The sequence below is a fragment of the Penicillium mononematosum genome, assembly GCF_028829835.1.
Source record: "Penicillium mononematosum strain IBT 11891 chromosome Unknown utg000001l:1.0-4488741.0:1.0-4491989.0, whole genome shotgun sequence".
NCBI classification, from domain to species: Eukaryota; Fungi; Ascomycota; class Eurotiomycetes; order Eurotiales; family Aspergillaceae; genus Penicillium; species Penicillium mononematosum.
In genome coordinates, this window is record NW_026643271.1 from 3,200,213 (window position 1) to 3,221,442 (window position 21,230).

Consider the following 21,230-nt stretch of genomic DNA (forward strand, 5'->3'; position numbering starts at 1 on the left):
ACTCTACTATTTCTAATTTGCCTGGGTAGGTGCATTCCGTGATACCCCATTTTGCCAGGAGGCAAAAAGCGGGGAGAAAAGTATTAAAGACCGGACATTCTCAGCATCAAACATCCAGCGCTCCTCCAAAAGTCAACCAGCTGTATTGATTTAAACTTCATCATCGTTATCACCTTCTTCATCTCCAACTCCCAGCGTGAAAATGTCAACATCCCAAATCTACCCAGTCTACAAAGTGAAACTGAAACTAGCAATCCAAGACCCAGACATGCCATCACCCCGATACCACACCATCCTCTTCGTCCAAACGAACACCCAAGGTCCAGGTAGCGGCATCAAGCACCACGTCACAGGCGATATTGTCACAGGCATGCACTACGAGCCAGCAGAATACAACGACCCAGAAACAGACGAGAATTTCTTCTCAAAGGAACTCATCGGACACACCAGAGCCCTCAACTATCCCAAGAATTGGAACGATATTCTCAAGTCCATCCCGGCGCCACCGAAGCAGAAGGCTTTCAACAAAGTGACGATGAAGACGGAGCCCATCAAGAGTTGGGATCCTGTGACATTTTACGAGCCTGGAGAGCCTCGTCGGCCGTTGATTAAATGCACAGAGTGGATTGAGGATCAGGCTATTCCGACTTTGATTAATGCGGGCTTGATTCAATGGAGGCATGAGCGCATAGCTGGTGCTTGAGGTCGGAAAGATTAGTCTCGATGCAGCTGTTTCAAACAAGGGAATATTTTCTATGTAGCCCTTCTGATTTTGGTATCTTCCTTGCTCCATTTCAGTAACAAGTTCAAAGTAGCGTCCTTCTAGTCTCTTCAATTTATGCACATGCCACAAAACTGGATATTATGAAGAGCAATATCGAGTAGTCTGTAGTTGTACAAGCTGACGCACGCCTTACAGTCTCGGTAGATAGTTGGCAATATACATTCGAACCAAAGCCTAAGTGACTTCTGATAGACAATATCGCCGCATTGTGGGAATTATATGCTGGCTTGTGTGACCTCCCCAATCAGTTATCAGATGGTGCTTGATCGATACATCTGGCCATGTACGGTTACCCAGGTAACTTCCGCTGTGGGTCCCTCTAGTGCGGCTCTTGATGTATAGACCGGGCATTGTCCCGAACCTTTCCTTACAACCATTGTAGCGCCATGTACACACTTGACACAAAGTATAGGTTCTATGTAAGAGAAAAAGCTGGCAAACGAAGCCGATAATCGAATACTACCTATGTATCTAGAGGCGTACTAGGTAGGACAACACGTTCTAACAGAAAACGCTACCGTGCTACCCCAAAGCCTCAGATATTTTAATCGAATATTCCTTCTGTATACCGCACTACATTAATACATGAGTTCCCAGAGTATACTTCCAACATGGACCCCTTCTCAATCCTAAATCAACTTGCCTCCACAGCAAACGCATTCAAAGAAAATGAACCCGGTTCACGAGAAGCACTCATCGCACAAAGCCACGCGCTCGTGTCCGCACTCGAAATCCCCAGCGAATTCATCCAGCGCACCTTTTGGGCAGAGGTAAGAAGACCAGTTCGAATTCCATACAGCCTCCAATAGCCCAATAAGGAAGCTCACAATATCCCGACTTAAACCATAGCCCGCCCAGTCCGCAGTAATCCGACTCGCCGTAGACGTGCGCCTATTCCAACACCTTAAAGAAGCAACCCCAACAGGCCTCAGCCCTGTTGCTCTGTCTGAGAAAACAGGCGTGGACGTCGACCTCCTGACCCGTCTAGCACGTCATTTAGTCGCCATGAACGTGCTCGCCTTTCATTCAGGTGCGTTCCACGGAACAGCGCTGAGCAACGGTCTCGTCGAGGAACGATACCAACATAGTATCTTATTCTGCTATGACGCCACGCGGAAATCGTTCAACGGACTCCCGGCTTACTTCAAGGAAAACGCATACCGGTCCCTGACGCTGGGCGGCAGGGATGGACCCTTTCAGGAGGCACATGGGACGGGTTTGCCGTTCTTTGAATGGGCTGTTGCGACGCCGCCGCAGCTGCAGCATTTTAATTCGTTTATGAGTGCATACCGCGCTGGGAAGGCGAATTGGTTTGAGGAGGGCTTTTATCCTGTTTACCAACAGCTGGTTTGCGGGTTTGATGCGGAGGTTAGCGAGAGTTTGCTGGTTGATGTTGGCGGTGGCCGGGGTCATGATGTTGCTGCTTTTGTGGCGCTCTATAGAAGTCTGCCTGGGAAGGTTGTGCTTCAGGATCGTGAGTCTGTTGTTGCGAGTATTCTGGAATGTGCCGAGGGGAGGTCGTTTGAGGTACAAGCTTATGACTTCTTTACGCCGCAGCCTGTGAAGGGGGCGAGGGCTTATTGCTTTCATTCTGTTTTGCATGACTGGTGTGATGAAGATGTTGTGCGGATTTTGAAGAATCTGGTGCCTGCTTTGGTTAGGGGTTATTCACGTGTTCTCTTTAATGAGATTGTTATTAGCGAGGAGAAGCCGACGCTGGCGGCCACGAGTATGGATATGATGATGTTGGCGCATTTCTTAGCGAGGGAGAGAACGGAGGTTGAATGGAGGGAGATTCTGAAGAGAGTTGGGCTGAGGGTTGTTAAGATTTACACTTATCCTGGTGTTGCAGAGAGTTTGATTGAGGCTGAGCTGGCTTAATTGATCTTTTATTGCCTTCTAAGGTACCTTTGTAATCCTGGGGGGGTTAGCCGTCCTGTATAAGACTTTCCAGTCTTTCACAGGTGGAGTCTGATATGTCCGTCTCTAACGTATCTTTGTAGCGTTGAAAACGATGTCGCTGTGGTCGTCTGCATTCGAACTTTGTTGCCTTTGCTCTGAAAAAGAGACCGAGCGAAGCCTCCGTTTCTAAAACGACCTGCAACTAACATTACCCTCTTCGCCAGGGACTCTGTCTGGTAAAATTAATTAAAATAATACGTTACCCAAATAGATAATTGTGAGTGCGAGGTATCCTGGACGGGGGAGATCAGTGCGGACAGCGATGAGAAAACTGGAGTTAACAGTCAGATATGTAGGAATTTAGTGACATTCCAGTTTATTTCCTTTTCCTTTGAAGTGAGCAGCTGGCCTTGCATCATCGTAGAACATAAGAATATAAAAATAGCATCAAATCACCCATCCGGTCACAACGCTATTCAATGACTTCCCGTTAAATAGCCATATTGGCACAAGTGAAGGCAGGCGTAATAGGGCCCGAGTAATCAGCAATGATGGCCTCGACGGCTGCATACAAGCCAGGACCCAACAAGAACAGCCCAACGACCATGATGAAAGCATTGAGCGCAGTCATAGCAGTCTGTCTCCGATTCTTGGAAAGGAATCCTCGGTTTAGCTGCCAGTATGCGACGGCGAAATAAATGAACCCGAAGATCGAATCAAAGGCCACGCTGAGCAGGGAGAGGAAATCACCCATGCTGGGAATGATCTCCGCGAAAACGAACCAGAGTATCCAGATCCCGACCATGATTGCCCCCCCACACACTCCATCCAATCACGGTGTGACTGTGCGAGTGTCGGGACTTGCCGAGGATGCGTGTATAGATGAATTTCCCGGTTACGTTGGCGTAGATTACGCCAATGACAAGGGTAGGGATGATCACGAAGCCGAAAGATGCTTTCTTGTATGAGACCACTCCTAGACTGCCGAAGGCTGGGGCGGTAGCATATTGGCCTAGATAGCGGAATCCAATGGCGAAAGGGACGATAAATAGGATGGCGGATATCGCGGCGAGAACAGCCAATGCCTTAGGGAAATCTTGTGGCCTTTCCATCTCTGAGATGAAAGTCGGGAACAGAATTTGGGGGACCCAAAGAAAGGTAATGTTCATCACAGCGTTCATACAGTCAACCCATGTGGTGCCTGGTCGAGGGAAGGCGTAGGTCTTCACGGGTCCTTCTGTCGGGTAGTCGCCCTTGGGTCCGTAGAAAGGGGCGTCTTCGATACCGGCAAAAACGAGGAAAAGAATGATTGCGATAGCCATACAGGCGGCTGCGGAATGGTCTGCTGGGTCCAGTTGAGAGCTGTGGGGGATTTATCGACTCACATGAGAACATTGACATGAAGCTAACATGATGCAAGGTCCGGGGCATGGACATAACGATTCCCATAATGGCCACAATTACTGAGAAAACCGCAGTGCACAATGAGTGGTCTGAGAGGGTATTCAACACTTTAGCGCCTGTCAAGACGTGAAATCCGACAAGAAGAATATTGTTCGCAAGCACCATAAATGCGGAGAAGACGTAGGCAGCTTTGCTCTGCCCAAACACATGGTATCCAAAGTCACCTGTCGGTGATTAAACCGTTAGTTCTATTGCATATAGAGATCGGGATATTTGGACCGGCGGAGACTCACAGATATCCATGATATGAGGATGCTTCATAACATACTTGTGCATCGTGATCGAGGTGACCCAGAAGAGGAGTCCGCAAAGGACCATAGTAATGATACCCGGAACCCAACCGAGGACACTGAAGATAATATTCCTGTCAGCTTCATTGAAAATCGTTATTTGAATGAGATGGTTACTCACGAGAGAGACCACGACTGTGCCATGATGGCCAAACAGACCTGCTCGCCGGCAAGCAAACAGGCCGTCTTCTGCCACGACATAGTCCGAAGCTTGATATCATGTTCGTGGTCTGGACGAAAGGAATGTCAGGTTACTCCGACATATAACGCGCAATTCGTACCTGCGGCGACCAGAGCAGTGATGGTCTCGAATGAGTCTGTTCCATCAGTCTCGGTGCCGAGGACGTAGCCCGGTTCCTTCTTGTCCCTGCACATGTTGGGTAATATGATGAAGGTGATGGGTAAGAAGGAAAGTTTACTTACGTAGGCAGGATCGGCGGATAAGTGTAAAACAAATGAGAGACCCGTGGACAAATCATACATCGATCTCAAGTCCCTTTTTCCCTTTCTTTTCCTGCTTATTTATTTGGTTCTCTCTTTTTTTTCCTCCTCTTTTTGCCCTTAGTGACGCCAGTCTAGCGAAGGCAAAAGCGCGACTATGGCGCCATAATAAGAGCATCGCGATATGGGCTTTAGTCTTGTAGTCTTGTCAAGGCTTAGCTGCATTGCTTACCGGCCATTCTATGGCCAATTTAATCTGTATCTCTCGTTTTCTGATTGGTTCAAATTGTACGGACCCGTCCAAAACACCCGTGGACATATCAAGTCGACAAATCCTTTCAATATGGCTTGCCACATGTCTTATATATTCACTTATAACAAGGTTTTCGTATGATGTTGGCCCCTCAATTATGACTATTTCCAAAAATCGATCACTTTACTGTGGACAGATACGTCAAAGTAACTACAGCTTCGCACTGGTTGAGCTCCCGTGTCCTTGCACAGCGCGATCAACAATCTCCATTGCCCGGAAAAGCTGATAATCGTGCTGTTTAGGAGTGACAACCTGCACACTGAGAGGTGATCCGAGGTACACCCGGCGGTCAACCGTCTTCTCATCCCCTGCGAATCGAAGCAAATTAGCGAAAGAACAACGGTATATCAAGTGCTGATATCGAAACTTACACAGCTGCCGATTAGCCTTATCCCAGCTTCCCAATACCGGTGCATCCATTGCCCGTCCGATCTCGAGATCTGTTTCCGCAAACGAGCGGACAGGAACCGAGCCAGCCGGGTAGTCTAGCAGCACAAAGGTCGAGGTGTACCCAACGGCATTGTAGCGGTCGATCTCCGGGACCGGGTGAGGCGCTACAGGGCAAATTATGGCATCGACACGTCGGGCGACAGACGAAGCCTGTGATGACAACGTCCACATCTTCATCATCTCCTTCTCGATCTCAGCACGCTGGGCCTGCAGCGTCGCCAATTGAACCACCGTCAAGTCCATGCCACGCTTCATTCGGCCTTGTAGCCACGGAATGAGGTCCTCGCCCATGCTCTCGATAAGGTCAAGCATGTGGGACCCATCGTCGATGCCCATCAGCCGGCCAGCGAGGGCTTGGCATTTAGGTAGAACCGGTGGAAGTGGGATATCAACGACCTCAATGCCTGGAGTACGACGGAGGCTATTGGCGACTTCGTCCAAAATCCGAGCGATCGGAGGTAGGGGTGTAACCAGACCATCTGTCTTAAGAACACCAATAGTAAAATTGTGCGGTGGAGCGAGAGCAAGCGGTATTGATTGTGACGACCATGAGCCCGGAATGCAATCTTCGCCGAACAGCTCCGCGCGAGGGACGATCTCCGCCATGATGGCGTTGATATCCGCAACAGAGCGAGCCAACGGACCAGCCACTGCTTGCAACCCTATCCGGCCCTTACCTTCGATCTGGCCGCTCTCTTGCCCTCCATATGGCACGCGTCCGTTACTCGGCTTGAACCCGTAGATACCCTGGCACATAGCTGGTACTCGGATACTACCACCAATATCCGTGCCGAAGCCGACCATGGACCCGCGCATGGCGATCAACACGCCCTCCCCACCAGTGCTGCCACCTGCAGTCCATTTACGGTTGAGAGGGTTCAGCGTGCGCCCAAAAAGGTGGTTGCAGCTGTCCAATGTTGCGAGTGTTTGTGGTATGTTTGTCTTGGCGATCACTACCGCGCCCAAAGACTCCAGCAGGTCTACTAGCGGGGCATTCGCTTTTGCAGGCTTGAATGCCAGGGCAGACAATCCGATACTTGAGTCCACGCCTTTTATATTAAATGTGTCCTTCACTGACACCGGAAGACCATGTAAGGGGCCTATCGGGGTGCCTGTGCGGTGGAGGTGATCGTCCAGCTTCCGGGCTCGTTGCAAGGCGCGGTCGAAGAGGGGTTCGGTTAGACAGCGAGTAAGTTGTTGGGCAATGGCTGCTCTCTGTAATAATCCATAAATATTAGCCCCATGATCGGAGACAATCAGCCAACATGCGAGCGCACCTTGCAAAACCCGCGCACCACGTCCTCGGCCTTCAACCGACTCTGTGCCATCTCCGCCACAAGACCTCGCACGTCGTATTTCTCTGTTATTTCCAATTCTTTGGAAGTAAGTAGGCCACATGTCCGTGGAATATCCATCACCCCGACTCGTTGGTAACTTTTTGGGCCAACAGTTATCGACTGGGAGATCGAGAGCATCCCCTCAGGAATGAGGTGTGCGGGCAGCCGCCATTCAGAAGGGATAGCTGCAGCAAGCTCAGCTTGCTTGCGCTGGGCAACTGCCACATAACGGGGTTCCTGAGAGGCCATGGCGGATGTGTTAAGGGAAAGTCATCGAGGTGGAGAGAGGTGGTTTTTAATGCGGGGAGTGTGGAGAAAAGCCGCCTCGGCCCAAATGTTGGGGTATGTGGTTACCCGAGGTCCCCCTTTGCTGGCTGATCGGGAAGGGTACATTTTGAAACTCTATACATCCATGGGTGCATCCACCTCCAGGGCTGTTGAGCGATGTCTCTTTTTGGCTAGTCGAGCTCTAAAATTCGCTAATCGGGTTAGACGACACCTACCTAGGTATCTTAGACCTTTATCAGGCCCTGTGACGGATTAGGAGGCAAAGTTTTGTAAAGGATTCTAGCCTCAAGTTTATGATGGGGTTGATATTCATTCGAACGTCGACCAGGTTAGCATTTTGACATTTATTCGTAGGAATATGCTTTGTTAATAACATGAATAGAAAGCCTAGAGTCTCCCCTTAATCACAGCTCCACCATCTGTCGCAATGACCGCTCCATTCAGATGACTCGAAGCTCTAGAACCGAGGAAGACCACCAAGCCAGCAATATCCTCAGGCTTTCCAAGGCGACCATTCGGTGAGAACTCCTCAAGATGTTTCATACCACCTTTTGCCTCAATAAGTCCAGTAGCCATCTTCGAGGGGTAGAATCCGGGTGCAATAGCATTGGTTAAGACATGACGTGGCCCCAGTTCAACGGCCAAGTTCTTCGCCAGATGGATAGCAGCCGCCTTGGAAGCGGAGTAAGAAGGTGTTGCGTTCTCGCCAACTGCGCCAATCCCAATACCTGCCACAGAGGCGGTGATAATGACGCGGGATGGATCTGCGAGGGTTGCCTTTGCTGTGAGGAGAGGGGTGAACCTGGTTCGATGTTAGAATCGCGCTTTATCCCTGGTTTCAGCTAGGCCAATAACATACTTCTGGATCGTGTAGAACACACTCTTCACATTCAAATCCATAACCTTCGAGAACATCTTCTCGGGGTGGGTGTCGAACTTCTCGCCCCATGTTGCGCCGGCATTGGCGAAGAGAATATCAACACGGTCTGTGGTCTTGGCTACCTCAGCGACAAGTCGGTCTAGCTCTTTCATGTCGGAGCTGTCGGCCGGCACAGAGATGGCCTGTGCGCCGGGCCTCTTGTTGGGGATGGCATTGAGAGCTGCGACTGCTTCATCGCAGGCCGCCTTCTTGCGGGAGGTAATGTAGACTTTGGAGCAGCCGGCTTGAAGGAGACTGCAAAGATGTGAGAATACATATGTATGGTATTGGCAGATATTCCAACAAAGCGTTAGAAATATACGTACCCCGAGGCTGCATGTAGTCCTAGTCCCCGGGAACCGCCTGTTACCACAGCGACCTTGCCCTCAAGGGAGAAGATGCTGGAGAAGTTGGAGAGTTTGACTTGCTCTTCGGCGGACATTATGAAGGTAATTAGAATTCAATTATGCTAAAAGGGAGAATTGAGGGAAAAGGGGATTTTGTTCTTCAGACTAGCTATTTGTATTTGTACATGCCGAAATGACCGAGGCCCGTTGATTCTCCCCGACCCCGCTTGGCCCTGGGGAGCCTTGGAAACCTGCGGGGATTAATAATCTACACATAACGGGGCCTTGGAAATTCTACCTTCAATGTCTATAAGCGATGGATGTCTTAAAATTTAAATTGTTAATTATCTCGTTGTCATTACTTCGGTTGATCACTAGAACGCCTAAAAGACACTGCAGTAAGAACCTCACGGAATCATACCATAATAGAGATCTGGGAAATTGGGATACGATGTACTAAGACTTGGGGGGAAAAGAAAAGAAAAAACGGCAGGGAGAAGAGAAGAGAACAGGGTGGAGGAGGGAGCTGATCTCACTATCTTCTGTCCCATGCGTGACCTGCAAAAACAGACCAACAAGAACTGAGTCGTGAAGATAGCCGAGAAGTGACAGGAGTTGAGTGCGAGTCCTGTTAGCCAAGGAAAGAGAGAGTGTCTGAGTGAAAGGCAAGACATAAAAGGAAGTGACGTATATATGGTTAGCTTGCTGATGCCTGTGTAGTATTCCAAGGCTGGTCTTTCTCTCTCTCTCTTAGCTCTTAATCCTTCCTGCAAGTTGCCAAATTCTCTCTATCAATTTCAACTCAAAAAAAAAAAATCCATTTCAGAAGATGGATTTTACAGACGAAGGTTGGCAGGTGTCTCTGATTGTTAATGTGTTAGTTCTCGTTGTTACTACTTCGATACAAGTATGGGTCGGGTCACGGATCTCTGCGATGTCAATGCGTGATCAAGTGTTGTGGTTGTGGACGTCTCAGGGAACTCGAACTCTAACAAGGGCCACTGGCCCTAAAACGAAACGAGAGCACTCCGTTGCTAGGACAGAATCCGCCCCGCCTATACTAGAACGAGCTCCCTTCATCGCTGAAACTGAACCCGAACCCGTTAGGAAGACCTCCACCTACGCCTTGAGAGGAAATGGCTACTTGCGAACTCGGTTTTATTCACACCTAGACCTAGCCGAAGGCGATCGGTTTGTGCGGCCTACCCGATCCTATACTCGATCAAATCGGACTTTTGATCAAATGTCAACTTGTCCTGGCTTTTTTTTATCTCGGGACACGGCGATAAGTATAGGTTTGGGGTCGCTATTTGTGGCGAAGGCTCGGCTGAAAACGCCCCAAGGCTAACTCGGGGGAAGTTTAACTCTGCAATTCGAACAAGTGTGGACTTGAGCCTGGTCATGTCGTGGTGTTATCCTGATGGGGTTCTTAAGCCAATGGTCGTCATTGTTCCCTGCAAAAAAGCTCAACATCTCTGGCGCGAAAACTTCATCTCTGGGAAAGTCTGTCCACTCCAGAACCAACCGGGATCCTGCGAAGAATCGACCACGAAACGAGAGGCAACATTCCAGCCGCCTCGAAACAAAACCGTGCTTAGTGTTGGTTCAGAGGATAGGCCGGTGGCTACCGATTACAGTCGCAAGAAAGACAGATATTCGCTTACACACGGGGGGGAGCATTGTTATAGACATACAATCCATTTCGCGCATGTTTAGCGAAGAAGACCCGAGGCATTGTGAGTGGGAATTCGCGTTTTTGGCCTACTACGACATTTTCCATACATGCGGGTTACTCACTTGCGATCTTCGGGTACCTGAGGCGCTTTTTCTATGACCTCTGCGGATACAGACTATGCGTGTCTGGTGCTCCCGTTGTCCGCCAGCAGCTTCTACTTCGGCGTTAAGTTGCGGAACCTCTTCACAGAGATAGCTCTGTTGTCCAGAGAATCTTTTGAAGTGACTTTGTTTTCTTCGAGGTTCGTTTTGATGGTTCCACATCTTCCTGGCGTGTCCTTCGCTGCATGACATCCGTATCTCCACTTGTAAAATATTGATTCTTGCAATACGTACTTGTCAAATTTCACACTATTTCCGTCTGATAGAGTCAATGCTGGGTGGGTTTCCAGGGCCGCTGTGGGTATAAAAAGCCAGTTTCCCCGGCTCATTTCCCCGTATCTCTAGCCCCCGAATGAGGACGATAATTGAATGATATAACACATATTTTAGTTTCACATAGATAAATTGGACTACTTTATATAATTTCGCCAACACTCTAAATGGACAATGAAAATTTTATATTATACAACATTATATGTTGTGGGAAAAGGAACTACCTAGGTAGTTCAGCTATTGCTTTGAAAGCATGCCGTGAGCAGATTAGAGCAACTTTGGCGAAAACGTGCTCAATCCAACTCATCCCAATTCCCGTCCACATTTACCGGTGGATATCCACCTTGGTGGCCTCTTGGAAGATGCTTACTAGCACGTCACTCAAGGAGGGGTATCCAGAGGGACCTTGGTGGTTTATCTCTTGCCTACACCTTCCACTCTTCCTTTTTACTCTTCTCTGCTCTTGACACGCACTAACATCCACAATCACACTATGGCTTCTCAAACACACACTCTTCCTCCTCTCCCTTACGCCTACGATGTAAGCCTCGCCCGATCGAGATCCTCCTAATCTGGCGCCATGAAGCTAACAATGAACAGGCGTTGGAGCCCGTCATCTCCAAGCAGATAATGGAGCTGCACCATCAGAAGCACCACCAAACATACATCAACAATCTGAACGCAGCACTCTCCGCCCAAGCTTCTGCAACAGCATCAAATGACGTCCCCACCTTGATTTCATTGCAACAAAAGCTCCGCTTCAACGGTGGTGGCCATATCAACCACTCCCTGTTCTGGAAGAACATGACTCCCCCCCGGCACACCTGCGAATGACATCGCTGGTGCTCCCACTCTGCGCGAAGCCATCGTCTCCCGCTGGGGCTCGCATGAAGCCTTCGTCAAGGCTTTTGGCGCCGAGCTGCTCGGTCTTCAGGGAAGTGGCTGGGGATGGCTTGTGAGCAAGGGTGGTGCCAAGGGACGACTTGAGATCGTTACGACTAAGGACCAGGACCCTGTTAATGCACCTGATGTGCCTGTCTTCGGTGTGGATATGTGGGAGCATGCCTACTACCTCCAGGTGAGTTGACTCCCGTCTGTTTATTGTGTGTATTTGTCTGCTAATCGGCGTTATGTGCAGTACCTTAACAACAAGGCTGGCTATGTTGAGGGGATTTGGAAGATCATTCACTGGGCTGAAGCTGAGAAGCGTTACACCGCTGGTGTTGAGAACCCGCTGAAGCTGTGAGGTTTCCATCCAGCCAGGGGTTCGCTTTGATTTAGCTGAACGATCCTCCTACTAAAGAAACGTAGTATTTCCAACTCATGCAAAATGATTGATGATCCCAATTATGTCTATGAAGTATGTTTGTAGAGAGTATAGGCTCGCCACCTTAATTGTATCCCACTATTCCAATCCCCAGGATGGAACCCCCTTGCTCTCTGACTGTCACTTGTCGGCCAATGACACCCTTCTCGGAGACGCCCAGGTCCAGCCTTTCGGGCAGCTCGAACTCGATCTCCGTCGAATTTGCTGTACTGTGGTTCTTGTCCTGTTTCATATTCAAGCGGAACTGATGAAGAGGAGTTGTGGATTGAGATGTAGAGGAGAGATCACCAAATTTCCTGATATGAACTGTAAGCTTTTTTTCCGTACTATATAATTCATAAGACATCCAACTTACTCAATGCGCATATCGACATTTCCACATCCTCTGAGTGCGTGATATGTCTCTGCATCTTCCGTTCGGAAGATCGCTCTCGTTTTACTTGCATCCGTGTCGCGGAAGAAAAGAGAGTATGATGATATTGAGGCAGTCGACGATGATGATGTAAACGAGGATACTGATTCTGGTGATGAAGATAATGATGCATCTGAAGTGTTCGAGCTCTGATGAGTCCCTCGAGGAAATAGGACGGCAATAGTGCCTCCGAATGTTGGGCGGTTGGTGTCTCCACACATGATCTATAAAAGTGAAGATGTTTAAATGAGAGAAGAGGAGGTTTTATATACAAGTGATTATAGATGTTGAAGGTAACAAGGATAGGAAAGGGACAAAGGGACAAAAGGACCATCTAAATAGGATTCTCAATAGGCCCCCAAGGTGCTCAGGGTGAGAGTGATCGAGCATGAGTGAGCACATTAAAGTGGATTTCCTCAAATCTGCTCATGTGGGGCTTGTTGGTGCCTTACTGCCTTACTACCTTGGTACCCTGTTGCCTCAGGATCCCAATACTGCCTCAGGCACTTTCCTGAGCTGGATTTATAAATAACTCCCAGTGTATACTTTGTTTCGCTATGGGCGCTTATCCCAGTGTCCAATGTGATCAAAATGGTTAGATGCGAGTTCGTGGTAGCGCCGCGTTGGGCAACCGTACCCCTCATCCACCACAACACATGAATACACAACCCACCATCAACAAAATGGACCAGCCATCTCCCGAGGACTACTATAACCTAGGTGACTATCGTCGGAATGTGAGCACAATAAACGAACATGCCCAACTTTGGTTTAGTCGGGGCTTAATCTGGGCCTACGCCTTCAATCACGAAGAATCTATCCGATGCTTTGAAAAGGTTGTCGAACTCGACCCGACATGCGCTATGGGATACTGGGGCATTTCCCTTGCTCTAGGGCCTAACTATAACAAGCCATGGCAGCTCTTCGACGGAGAAGATCTCTCCGCCACCACGACTCGCGCCCATCGCGCGATCCTAGAGGCGAAGAAGCACGCTCCCACCGCGACCCCATTGGAGAATGCTCTTATCGATGCATTGCAGCACCGGTATCCCCAAGAGCAGCCCGTAGAAGACTGCACGGAATGGGATAAAAAATACGCCGAGGCAATGACATCAGTGTACAATGAGTACCCGGATGACCTCGACGTGACTGCGCTGTACTGCGATGCGCTGATGAACCTGACCCCGTGGGGTCTTTGGAACGTGAAGACCGGCGAGGCCACGCCAGGAGCAAAAACTTTCGAGGCGAAAAAAGCCCTAGATCGAGTCTTGGAACGAGACGAATCCTTCGATCATCCAGGTATCTTGCATCTCTATATCCATCTGATGGAAATGTCCCCGACGCCTGAAATTGCCCTGCCGATAGCAGAGTATCTGCGTGGTCTTGTGCCAGATGCTGGTCATCTGGAGCACATGCCTTCCCATATCGCTGTCTTGTGCGGCGAGTACAAACACGCAGTGGCAGATAATACCTCTGCAATCCGGGCAGACGAGAAGTTCCTTGTCAACCAGCCACTGGGCCACTTCTATAATCTGTACCGTGCACACGATTATCATTTCCGGATGTATGCTGCTATGCTGGGTGGCCGATCGAAGGTCGCACTTGAGTCTGGGGCCGAGCTCGCGCGGATAATAACCGAGCCTCTCCTGCGCGTCGAGTCCCCACCGATGGCAGACTGGTTGGAGGGCTTTGTTGCCATGCAGATGCATGGGTTTGTGCGCTTCGGTCGCTGGGATGAGATCATTGCCGCAGAGCTGCCGGAGGATGCAGAGCTGTACTGTGTCACCACAGCTATGATGCACTATGCAAAGGGCATCGCATTCGCGGCGACCGGCTGTGTTTCAGAGGCGGAGAAAGAGCGGGAATGGTTTTTACGGGCAATGAAACTTGTGCCGGCTTCGAGGACGATCTTCAATAACCGCTGTGTCGATATTCTCCGTGTTGGTGAGGCGATGCTCGATGGCGAGATTGCGTATCGCCGTGGCGAATACGATACTGCATTTTCATATCTCCGGGATGCTGTTCAGAGGGATGATTCGTTGCCGTATGATGAGCCGTGGGGCTGGATGCAGCCCACTAGACACGCGCTGGGGGCATTGTTGCTCGAACAGGATCGTGTTGAGGAGGCTGCGGCTGTATATTCTGCGGACCTTGGAGTCGACACATCTTTACCTCGAGCTTTGAGACATCCGGGTAATGTATGGGCTTCGCATGGGTATCATGAGTGTTTGGTCAAGATGGGTCGCAAATATGAGGCGCGTGCCATGTTACCGCAACTGAAGAGTAATTTAGCCTGGGCGGATGTGCCTATCAAATCGTCGTGTTTCTGTCGGCAGAGGACTGAGTGAGATCTCTTTTTTGTTTTAGGATTACGTGTTTGATTTCTTGAACATTGGTCAAGGTGCATCTGTTTGAGGTACGCCGAATATATGCTGTGATTCATGATATTGACCTGTATATTACTGAGGCATTATATAAGCCACATCACGACCTGAGGTGCTGCGCAGTTAAAATTGCTGGCTGCTATGAGTGCTCCTATCAAGTCCTATTATGCCCGTGTTGGATGTTAATACCAGCGGAGGATAGTGCTTCGGGGTCGTGGTAGGGTGCCGACTCTTAACTTATTCGATCTTACTAGTTATAGAGTTCCAAGGTTTACCAGTGTTGAAACTCACAGGTTCTCTTGTCCATTGGACTAGGCGCTGTTTTCAATTGCTGTCTCAATGTCTTACTATACGATATACTATATAGGGGTTTAAGTCGTTATAGTTGGATGCTTATTGGCCCCCATGGCACTATTCCCTGTCATCCATGGATGGCCAATCGAAACCTTACTTCGAGCTTCTGTCAAAACCGCCAGTAAGGGCTAGCGCTTCTCCTCTTCCATAATTGGCCTTACCTTGGATCAGCATACCGTTTCGCTTCGTGGAGCATGCAAGTGAATCAAATTCGCTTAATATCAAACCTCATCTGTAAGTTTCCCATAAAGGTCCACGTATAAATTGTCTCAATGCGGTGCGTGCCTCTCGGCCAAGCCCCCAGAACCAGACGAGCCACGCCCCTTCCCAGCTTCGTTCCCAGGAGCTCCTGATACTCTCTCGAACCATATGTCCAGCGCTGGGGTCCATAGTCATCAAACCAGTGCAAGCCATGACGAGGGTATAAATGGTGTTCCACGTAGGGCCATGTGCAAAGGTTCTGAACGTTGATGAAATAAACGTACCTGAGGGTATCGATGTGATTGTCAAGCTGGTACTGCGCATGAGCGACTTGCGCCCAGTAAGGTCCGAATCGTCTGGTAATGTTCTCAACGAAGATAGCGCCGAGCCCGGTACGGTGCTGGTAGATGGTATAACCTGCTTGGCGTCCATCATCCCAGTATCCGTATCGTCTCAGAAAAACATAGCGCCAATCATTCCCCATCGACAGCCCGGCTGATTCGAGGTTCCCCGCTTCTTCGGGGGTTGATCTTATCTCGTTGAGATATACCTCAAAGCTGTACTCTTCGAGCGGGTGGTGGACTAGGTCTGTCCAGGTGACTCTTGATCGTCGGATTGGGCATTCTGTTGTGGTTGGGCCTGCTACCCATGCTTGATATTGTGCCCCGATGGCCCGGTATTTGGTGACGGTCTCATCTGAGACATATTCATCCCATGAGTTTTCAGAGACGGAGGGGGGTGGAGGATGCTGGTGAGAACTTCCGTCAGTAGGTCGTCGGGGTGGTATTGGAATGGGGTCTGAGAGTTGCCATCTTGGCGATGTTTGCCGTAGTGTTCTTATTACTGGGGTTCGAGGTATTTGGGGTGGAGGTGGCGCGTCTTGCAATGATTCGTTCGCAGAGCTGCGCTGTCGAGTGGACTGGCGAGAATCCGTGTCATGTCTGGTGCGGGTGACACCCCTACCACGAGATACTAAGGATGAGTGGTGGCCTTCTGGAGCTTCACTGGGTCCATCGAGAGAGTAGTGGCGTGGGTCAAAGCTCGGGATGCTCATGTTGTCAACAGGCCTTGGATGTTTGGGGTGTGGAGTCAGGCATTGTTCTGGAGCTGACTGGTTAGCTGTCATGCCAGCCCTGGAGGATTGTCACTTCGTGACCCGCCTCACCTTGTCTGGTATCATCTTTCCCAGCCTCACTTCGATTACTAGACTCATTATCATGGTGAGACTGACGTGGACCTACAGGCGTTGACCAAAGGTCTCGTCCTATCATCTTTGAAACAGGTGGAAAGAAGTGTGCCCTGGGTTGTGTTTGAGTTTTAGTGCAGGTGTCGAAGCTTAGAGTGCGCCCTCGACAGGTGATTGTCGAAGCCAGTGCTTGTTTATTTCCTGACTGAGAGACTACTTTACGATTGATCGTATGTACAGGTAACAGACAGCTATAACATAAAGTTATTAAGACCAACACAAACACAGTGTCTCGCTCAAATAAACACATGGATACTCAGAAACAGCAGAAATAAAAAGAAAAATAGCAAAGAAACTAATATCCAAAGCTACGATGCCGCAATGATTCACAATGTGCTAAGAAATCTTCACATGCCATTCCCAAATCGAGGAAAGCCATACGTGGACGCCCTCTATGGAGTTATACTTGTTATGTTAAATAGCAAGGAGTTTCAGACACTGCGCAACGGAAAGCAGCAAATAGCCTAAGCGTAGAGAAGGATAAATATTATAGCCCTACGAGCGATATGGCGAGTTAAATATTGGATCACATCCCCTCCCTCAAGCAGCTATCGAGATTCAATCAGAAGAAGACTTCATCTCTTCCTTCTATTTCTTTACGTTTAGGTATTCCAGCACCACCCTCGCTCCTATTCAAGCGTACGGTTTGTCAAGCTAGGTTTTGATAAGATCACAGCCCTGATCCTCAAAATCAGTATGTGCTTCGTCCGGGTTAGCGAAAAGGTCTACAGTCACAGCTACCCATTCTGGCATGCGCATTTTCATATATGCTACGATTATGGCACTTCTTCTTGTAAATCCCAAATCAGCTTCAGGGGATACCCCGGATGTTGTCGCCCAAGCTGTGACCCACCAGACAGGTCCAGCAACTTCAACTACCAACACTATCTAGAATGGGATTCCAGATCTGATATCTTTGGTCCCATATCCATATCCAGGCCTTCGCAAGACCATATTTTGCGTGTGCTAGAGGCTGTACAGCGCAGCTTCCCTGCCAACAGTCAAGAACGAGAGGGACGGGTAGAGGAACGAGGAGAGAGTGGCAGATACATCGTTCTCGGCCGTTCACATCGACATGATTACATGACGGATGGGAGAAGGTTGATTAGGCGGCCGACAGGCCGTCATGTTCGAAGAAAGAGGTTCTTGAGATTGTTTTGCCTATGTTGATAAGCAATTCTTTAGCCTGCCTGTACAAATCTGGGATCTTGTCTCTTTTATATAGCAATCCGCCGTTCGAGGCCCGGTCGTAAGGCCTCCGCTACTTTTCATCTTAACTTGACACGGGTAACTTCTTTGGCTTGACGTTAAGATCATCTCTACTTGGGCTGAGACTTTCAGTCATGCGCTACGAAAGGAAAACGGATGTTGGAAAATAATAGTAGTATAATAGTAGCCATTTGGGTTGTGTTTTGGTTTTTCCTGGTGCGAAATTCGAGTAACCTGGACAGGCGGTTTCCACAGCCAGTGTTATCTATTTCTCCCTAAGAAACAAAATTTATTTCACGGCAAATGGTACTTAGGGATATAATTAGCTATAACAGAATGCTAATGAGTAAATGGCTTGAAGGAAATAGTAAAACCAAAACATATAGTTGAAAATAATGGATATGAAAGGAAATAATAGCAATCGAAACTACCAGGTAGGACTAATAGCCATCAATGTTCGATCAGAAGCAGTCTTCCACTCTTTTATATTCTACTTAGCTTCGAGACTTTTCACTCTTACTCTTATCCACGCCTACGCCTACTCGTTTTCAAACTCATATTAAGGAATTACCAAAATCCAGCTTCTCATAGCCAGCATGTGCCATATCGAGATGGAACTTGCAACCGAGAACGGAGAGGATGGCTGGGAGAAAACCTTTACACTATGCCACCATTTTCGCAGTTTTGAGTGTGGTTTTCGTGTCGACGTCATGGTGTCCTTTACCCCGGATGGCATTAAACGAAAACCTTCAAAAGATGGTCTCGATATAGCGTGCAAAATGCTGCTTGACCTGGCCATATTGAAAGCGCAAGAAGTGCAGGGTGGAGATACTGGAAATGGAGAGAACTATATGTCTGGGTAGACATGTTTTATGCACATTATCTCTACGAGAAGTGTTGCCGGCAATTCTTGAGTTGGCCTGATCGATTATGTTTTATTTTGTGTGCCCTCGGTTTATTTTTGAGGCTTCTACTTTCGGATCCTTCGTTGCTTTTATACTCTGGACTGGAAACATTCACCTTGTCTTCGTTTTGATTTGACGCAGAGCATTGCTTCAGCTCTAACTAAATATTGGGATCTCAATTAATGTTCGACTCAAACATTCAATGGAACCTGATCACGCGCTATTAGAACAAAGCGCTAGAAGTAAGAAACAATAATACAAACGAATGCAGTTTCAAGGAAAGCGGAGCTGTTGCCCACTGGAATTGGGAGTTAATGAAAAGGACATAGAGACTCATTTAGCAAATAATGTAGAAATCACCCCTCAACAACCCAACCAGTCTTAATACGCATGGATATAGATGAATATAACGATCGGGAAGGACCTAGTTATTATTGTTTACGCTTTGGTGGTTTACTATGCTTGGCTCAAACCGCCACGGTCTTGTCTTCTGTTCTACCGTCTACATGTAGTCGATACCTTGTCATTTGAGGAACGGAATTTCCAAAGGCAAAAGAAGAACAAATTAAAGTCCATTTTCGCAGTTCGACGGGTCGTCTATCGATGCGATTCGCGCTTATTCTCAGGCATGGGTGAGCCCTCAAGGCCGAGGAGATAATTGGAACAAATTTCGAATGTGCATCATCACCGATGAAGAATCGCTGCAAACGCTGTAAGGTAGATCCGCGGAGGACGTTGAACAGCAGGAGCTGGATAACGAATTACGATAGGTGAAGGTTCTCGAACCATGGCCGATTATGGATCAGTATGACACTTCCCCTAGGTGGATGAAATGTTTGACATATGCACTATATGATCTGTGGATGATGATAGGAGATGGCGGTGAAATGAGAAGGTTATTTGACGATATCGGGGGCTCTCCATTTCGAGGAGAGATATTGCGGGCGAACCAGTGCCACGATCTGGTCTTGTTTATGCCAGTATGGAGTGCACGGGAGGACATGTGATTTGGCCTTCAAATCAAGGCAGCCTGAAGGGCAGATGGTCCAATTTCAAAAGGAATGATACCACGGCTTCAATCAAAGTAGTATGTGAAGCCGAGCCACATTATACTAGCCGTCAGTCTCTAGTTTCCAAGCATAGAACAGAGGATACACGCAGAAATGGAGATAGGTTAGTGAATGATTTGGGATGATCAGGTGAAACTCACCTAAAAGTATAAGAAAGCCAAGTGATTCCTTAGCTAGTAATAGAGGAATATGGTGACGGGATTCTGAAAATCACCTCGAATTGTTGCAAGTACAAGCTCTGAGCAATATATTTGGAGCGCCTCTTGGTTGATTCTGAAAAGCAAAGCAGTTTACATCGGGCAGAAAGTTCCAAGGTTGCATATTGCATCTGAAGACGACATACAAGAGTGACTGCACGATTGCCGTTGCCTAGGCGATGATAAATCGATGAGATTATTTGGACAAAATGAGAAAAGTACTAAAATGGAAGTGCATCCATCGTTCCTGCCTGATTTACAGAAACTCCCAGGGAAAGTTCGTTTTCTTCGACCTCTCTTCTTCTCACTTTCCACTTTCATCGATCATCGCCAAAGTGGTGACTTGGCTGCTCCTGGTACCTTTATCGTTCCCACACTCAAAAGGTTGATGTGATTTTCAAAGTCCTGGAGCCATGGTTCGAATGGGTAGTCCAGTCCCTCTCCACGAAGCAGAAAAGGCATGCTAACGGGGCTTACAGACTGTTCCAACTTATGTGACAGCGATGCTCAACAGCGGCACAGGAAGTCAGGTGGTCTCATGACTGCCCGCGGCCTGTGGCCGGGGTGTCAATCTGCCCTGGCCATGGTAAAGCCGTGGCCGTAGGGGCAGTCTCGACTCCTGATGCGAGGCTAAAACGACCCCTGATGGGTGGCATCGTCTTAAGCCAGTGGGCAGAATCGGACTAGATGCAATGATGCCGCTACGCAGCCATCATCCTGGGCATTGCGTCTAAACTGGGACAGGACATGCGATAGCAGCCTGTTACTATGCTGGCCATATTCCTACCCGCTATACTGATGGGGAACCGCGATGTAAGCCATTCCGCACCGTAAATATTGGTATATCTGCTAATTACTGAACTAGCACCACAAGCCCCAGAGTCACGCCGAATCCACATATATTGAATGGGTCAGGGGCCGTGTCTTTCCAAGGTTGGATACGACACAGGATGAGTGCCTAATAAGGCACCATGATATTTTCCATGTCTCTCGTCAGCCACAAAGGGCTATGGTGGTCCCGATATCCTTTTCCTTGACTTGGCCTCGGTATGTCGATGCTCGGACAATCCACGCGCTGTCGCATTTTCAGTCAGCGTAGCGGAAATCATATCCTCGGTTACGAGCTGGACGAACCTTTGAACTTCTCGATCGTGGAGGGGGTACTCTTTCTTACCTGCGGGAAGCTTCGTGCAGGCCTAACACTGACGCACACTTGGGCAATAAGGCTTGCTTACTGGCTACCCTGGGCTCGAATAACGACGTGTTCAACTTCCAGAAAAT

General features: G+C 48.6%; 10 protein-coding genes across 10 annotated transcripts; 5 read left to right on the plus strand and 5 right to left on the minus strand.

The window, feature by feature from the left end:
* Positions 1-202: 202 nt before the first annotated feature.
* On the plus strand, positions 203-703 carry N7519_001199 (uncharacterized protein; the record flags this gene model as incomplete). The annotated part of the gene is made up of 1 exon (XM_057287977.1): positions 203-703. The coding sequence occupies one exon, from the start codon at positions 203-205 to the stop codon at positions 701-703; it is 501 nt and encodes a 166-aa protein (XP_057154060.1).
* Positions 704-1,395: 692 nt separating this feature from the next.
* N7519_001200 (Winged helix-turn-helix transcription repressor DNA-binding) lies at positions 1,396-2,665 on the plus strand (the record flags this gene model as incomplete). The annotated part of the gene is made up of 2 exons (XM_057287978.1): positions 1,396-1,554; positions 1,634-2,665. The coding sequence occupies 2 exons, from the start codon at positions 1,396-1,398 to the stop codon at positions 2,663-2,665; spliced, it is 1,191 nt and encodes a 396-aa protein (XP_057154061.1).
* Positions 2,666-3,176: 511 nt separating this feature from the next.
* Positions 3,177-4,815, minus strand: N7519_001201 (uncharacterized protein; the record flags this gene model as incomplete). Its single annotated transcript, XM_057287979.1, has 6 exons — positions 3,177-3,452; positions 3,508-4,016; positions 4,072-4,314; positions 4,384-4,514; positions 4,562-4,670; positions 4,722-4,815. 6 exons carry the CDS (start codon positions 4,813-4,815, stop codon positions 3,177-3,179), a joined length of 1,362 nt encoding a protein of 453 aa, XP_057154062.1.
* Positions 4,816-5,344: 529 nt separating this feature from the next.
* Positions 5,345-7,230, minus strand: N7519_001202 (putative general amidase; the record flags this gene model as incomplete). The annotated part of the gene is made up of 3 exons (XM_057287980.1): positions 5,345-5,502; positions 5,566-6,859; positions 6,922-7,230. 3 exons carry the CDS (start codon positions 7,228-7,230, stop codon positions 5,345-5,347), a joined length of 1,761 nt encoding a protein of 586 aa, XP_057154063.1.
* Positions 7,231-7,656: 426 nt separating this feature from the next.
* Positions 7,657-8,630, minus strand: N7519_001203 (oxidoreductase, short-chain dehydrogenase/reductase family; the record flags this gene model as incomplete). The annotated part of the gene is made up of 3 exons (XM_057287981.1): positions 7,657-8,071; positions 8,129-8,443; positions 8,515-8,630. 3 exons carry the CDS (start codon positions 8,628-8,630, stop codon positions 7,657-7,659), a joined length of 846 nt encoding a protein of 281 aa, XP_057154064.1.
* A 2,507-nt stretch (positions 8,631-11,137) lies between these two features.
* On the plus strand, positions 11,138-11,890 carry N7519_001204 (superoxide dismutase; the record flags this gene model as incomplete). Its single annotated transcript, XM_057287982.1, has 4 exons — positions 11,138-11,185; positions 11,245-11,413; positions 11,508-11,722; positions 11,783-11,890. 4 exons carry the CDS (start codon positions 11,138-11,140, stop codon positions 11,888-11,890), a joined length of 540 nt encoding a protein of 179 aa, XP_057154065.1.
* A 145-nt stretch (positions 11,891-12,035) lies between these two features.
* N7519_001205 (uncharacterized protein) lies at positions 12,036-12,604 on the minus strand (the record flags this gene model as incomplete). The annotated part of the gene is made up of 2 exons (XM_057287983.1): positions 12,036-12,267; positions 12,327-12,604. 2 exons carry the CDS (start codon positions 12,602-12,604, stop codon positions 12,036-12,038), a joined length of 510 nt encoding a protein of 169 aa, XP_057154066.1.
* A 462-nt stretch (positions 12,605-13,066) lies between these two features.
* On the plus strand, positions 13,067-14,731 carry N7519_001206 (tetratricopeptide repeat protein; the record flags this gene model as incomplete). The annotated part of the gene is made up of 1 exon (XM_057287984.1): positions 13,067-14,731. The coding sequence occupies one exon, from the start codon at positions 13,067-13,069 to the stop codon at positions 14,729-14,731; it is 1,665 nt and encodes a 554-aa protein (XP_057154067.1).
* A 595-nt stretch (positions 14,732-15,326) lies between these two features.
* On the minus strand, positions 15,327-16,376 carry N7519_001207 (uncharacterized protein; the record flags this gene model as incomplete). The annotated part of the gene is made up of 1 exon (XM_057287985.1): positions 15,327-16,376. The coding sequence occupies one exon, from the start codon at positions 16,374-16,376 to the stop codon at positions 15,327-15,329; it is 1,050 nt and encodes a 349-aa protein (XP_057154068.1).
* A 1,997-nt stretch (positions 16,377-18,373) lies between these two features.
* N7519_001208 (uncharacterized protein) lies at positions 18,374-18,640 on the plus strand (the record flags this gene model as incomplete). The annotated part of the gene is made up of 1 exon (XM_057287986.1): positions 18,374-18,640. The coding sequence occupies one exon, from the start codon at positions 18,374-18,376 to the stop codon at positions 18,638-18,640; it is 267 nt and encodes an 88-aa protein (XP_057154069.1).
* Between the last annotated feature and the right edge of the window lie 2,590 nt (positions 18,641-21,230).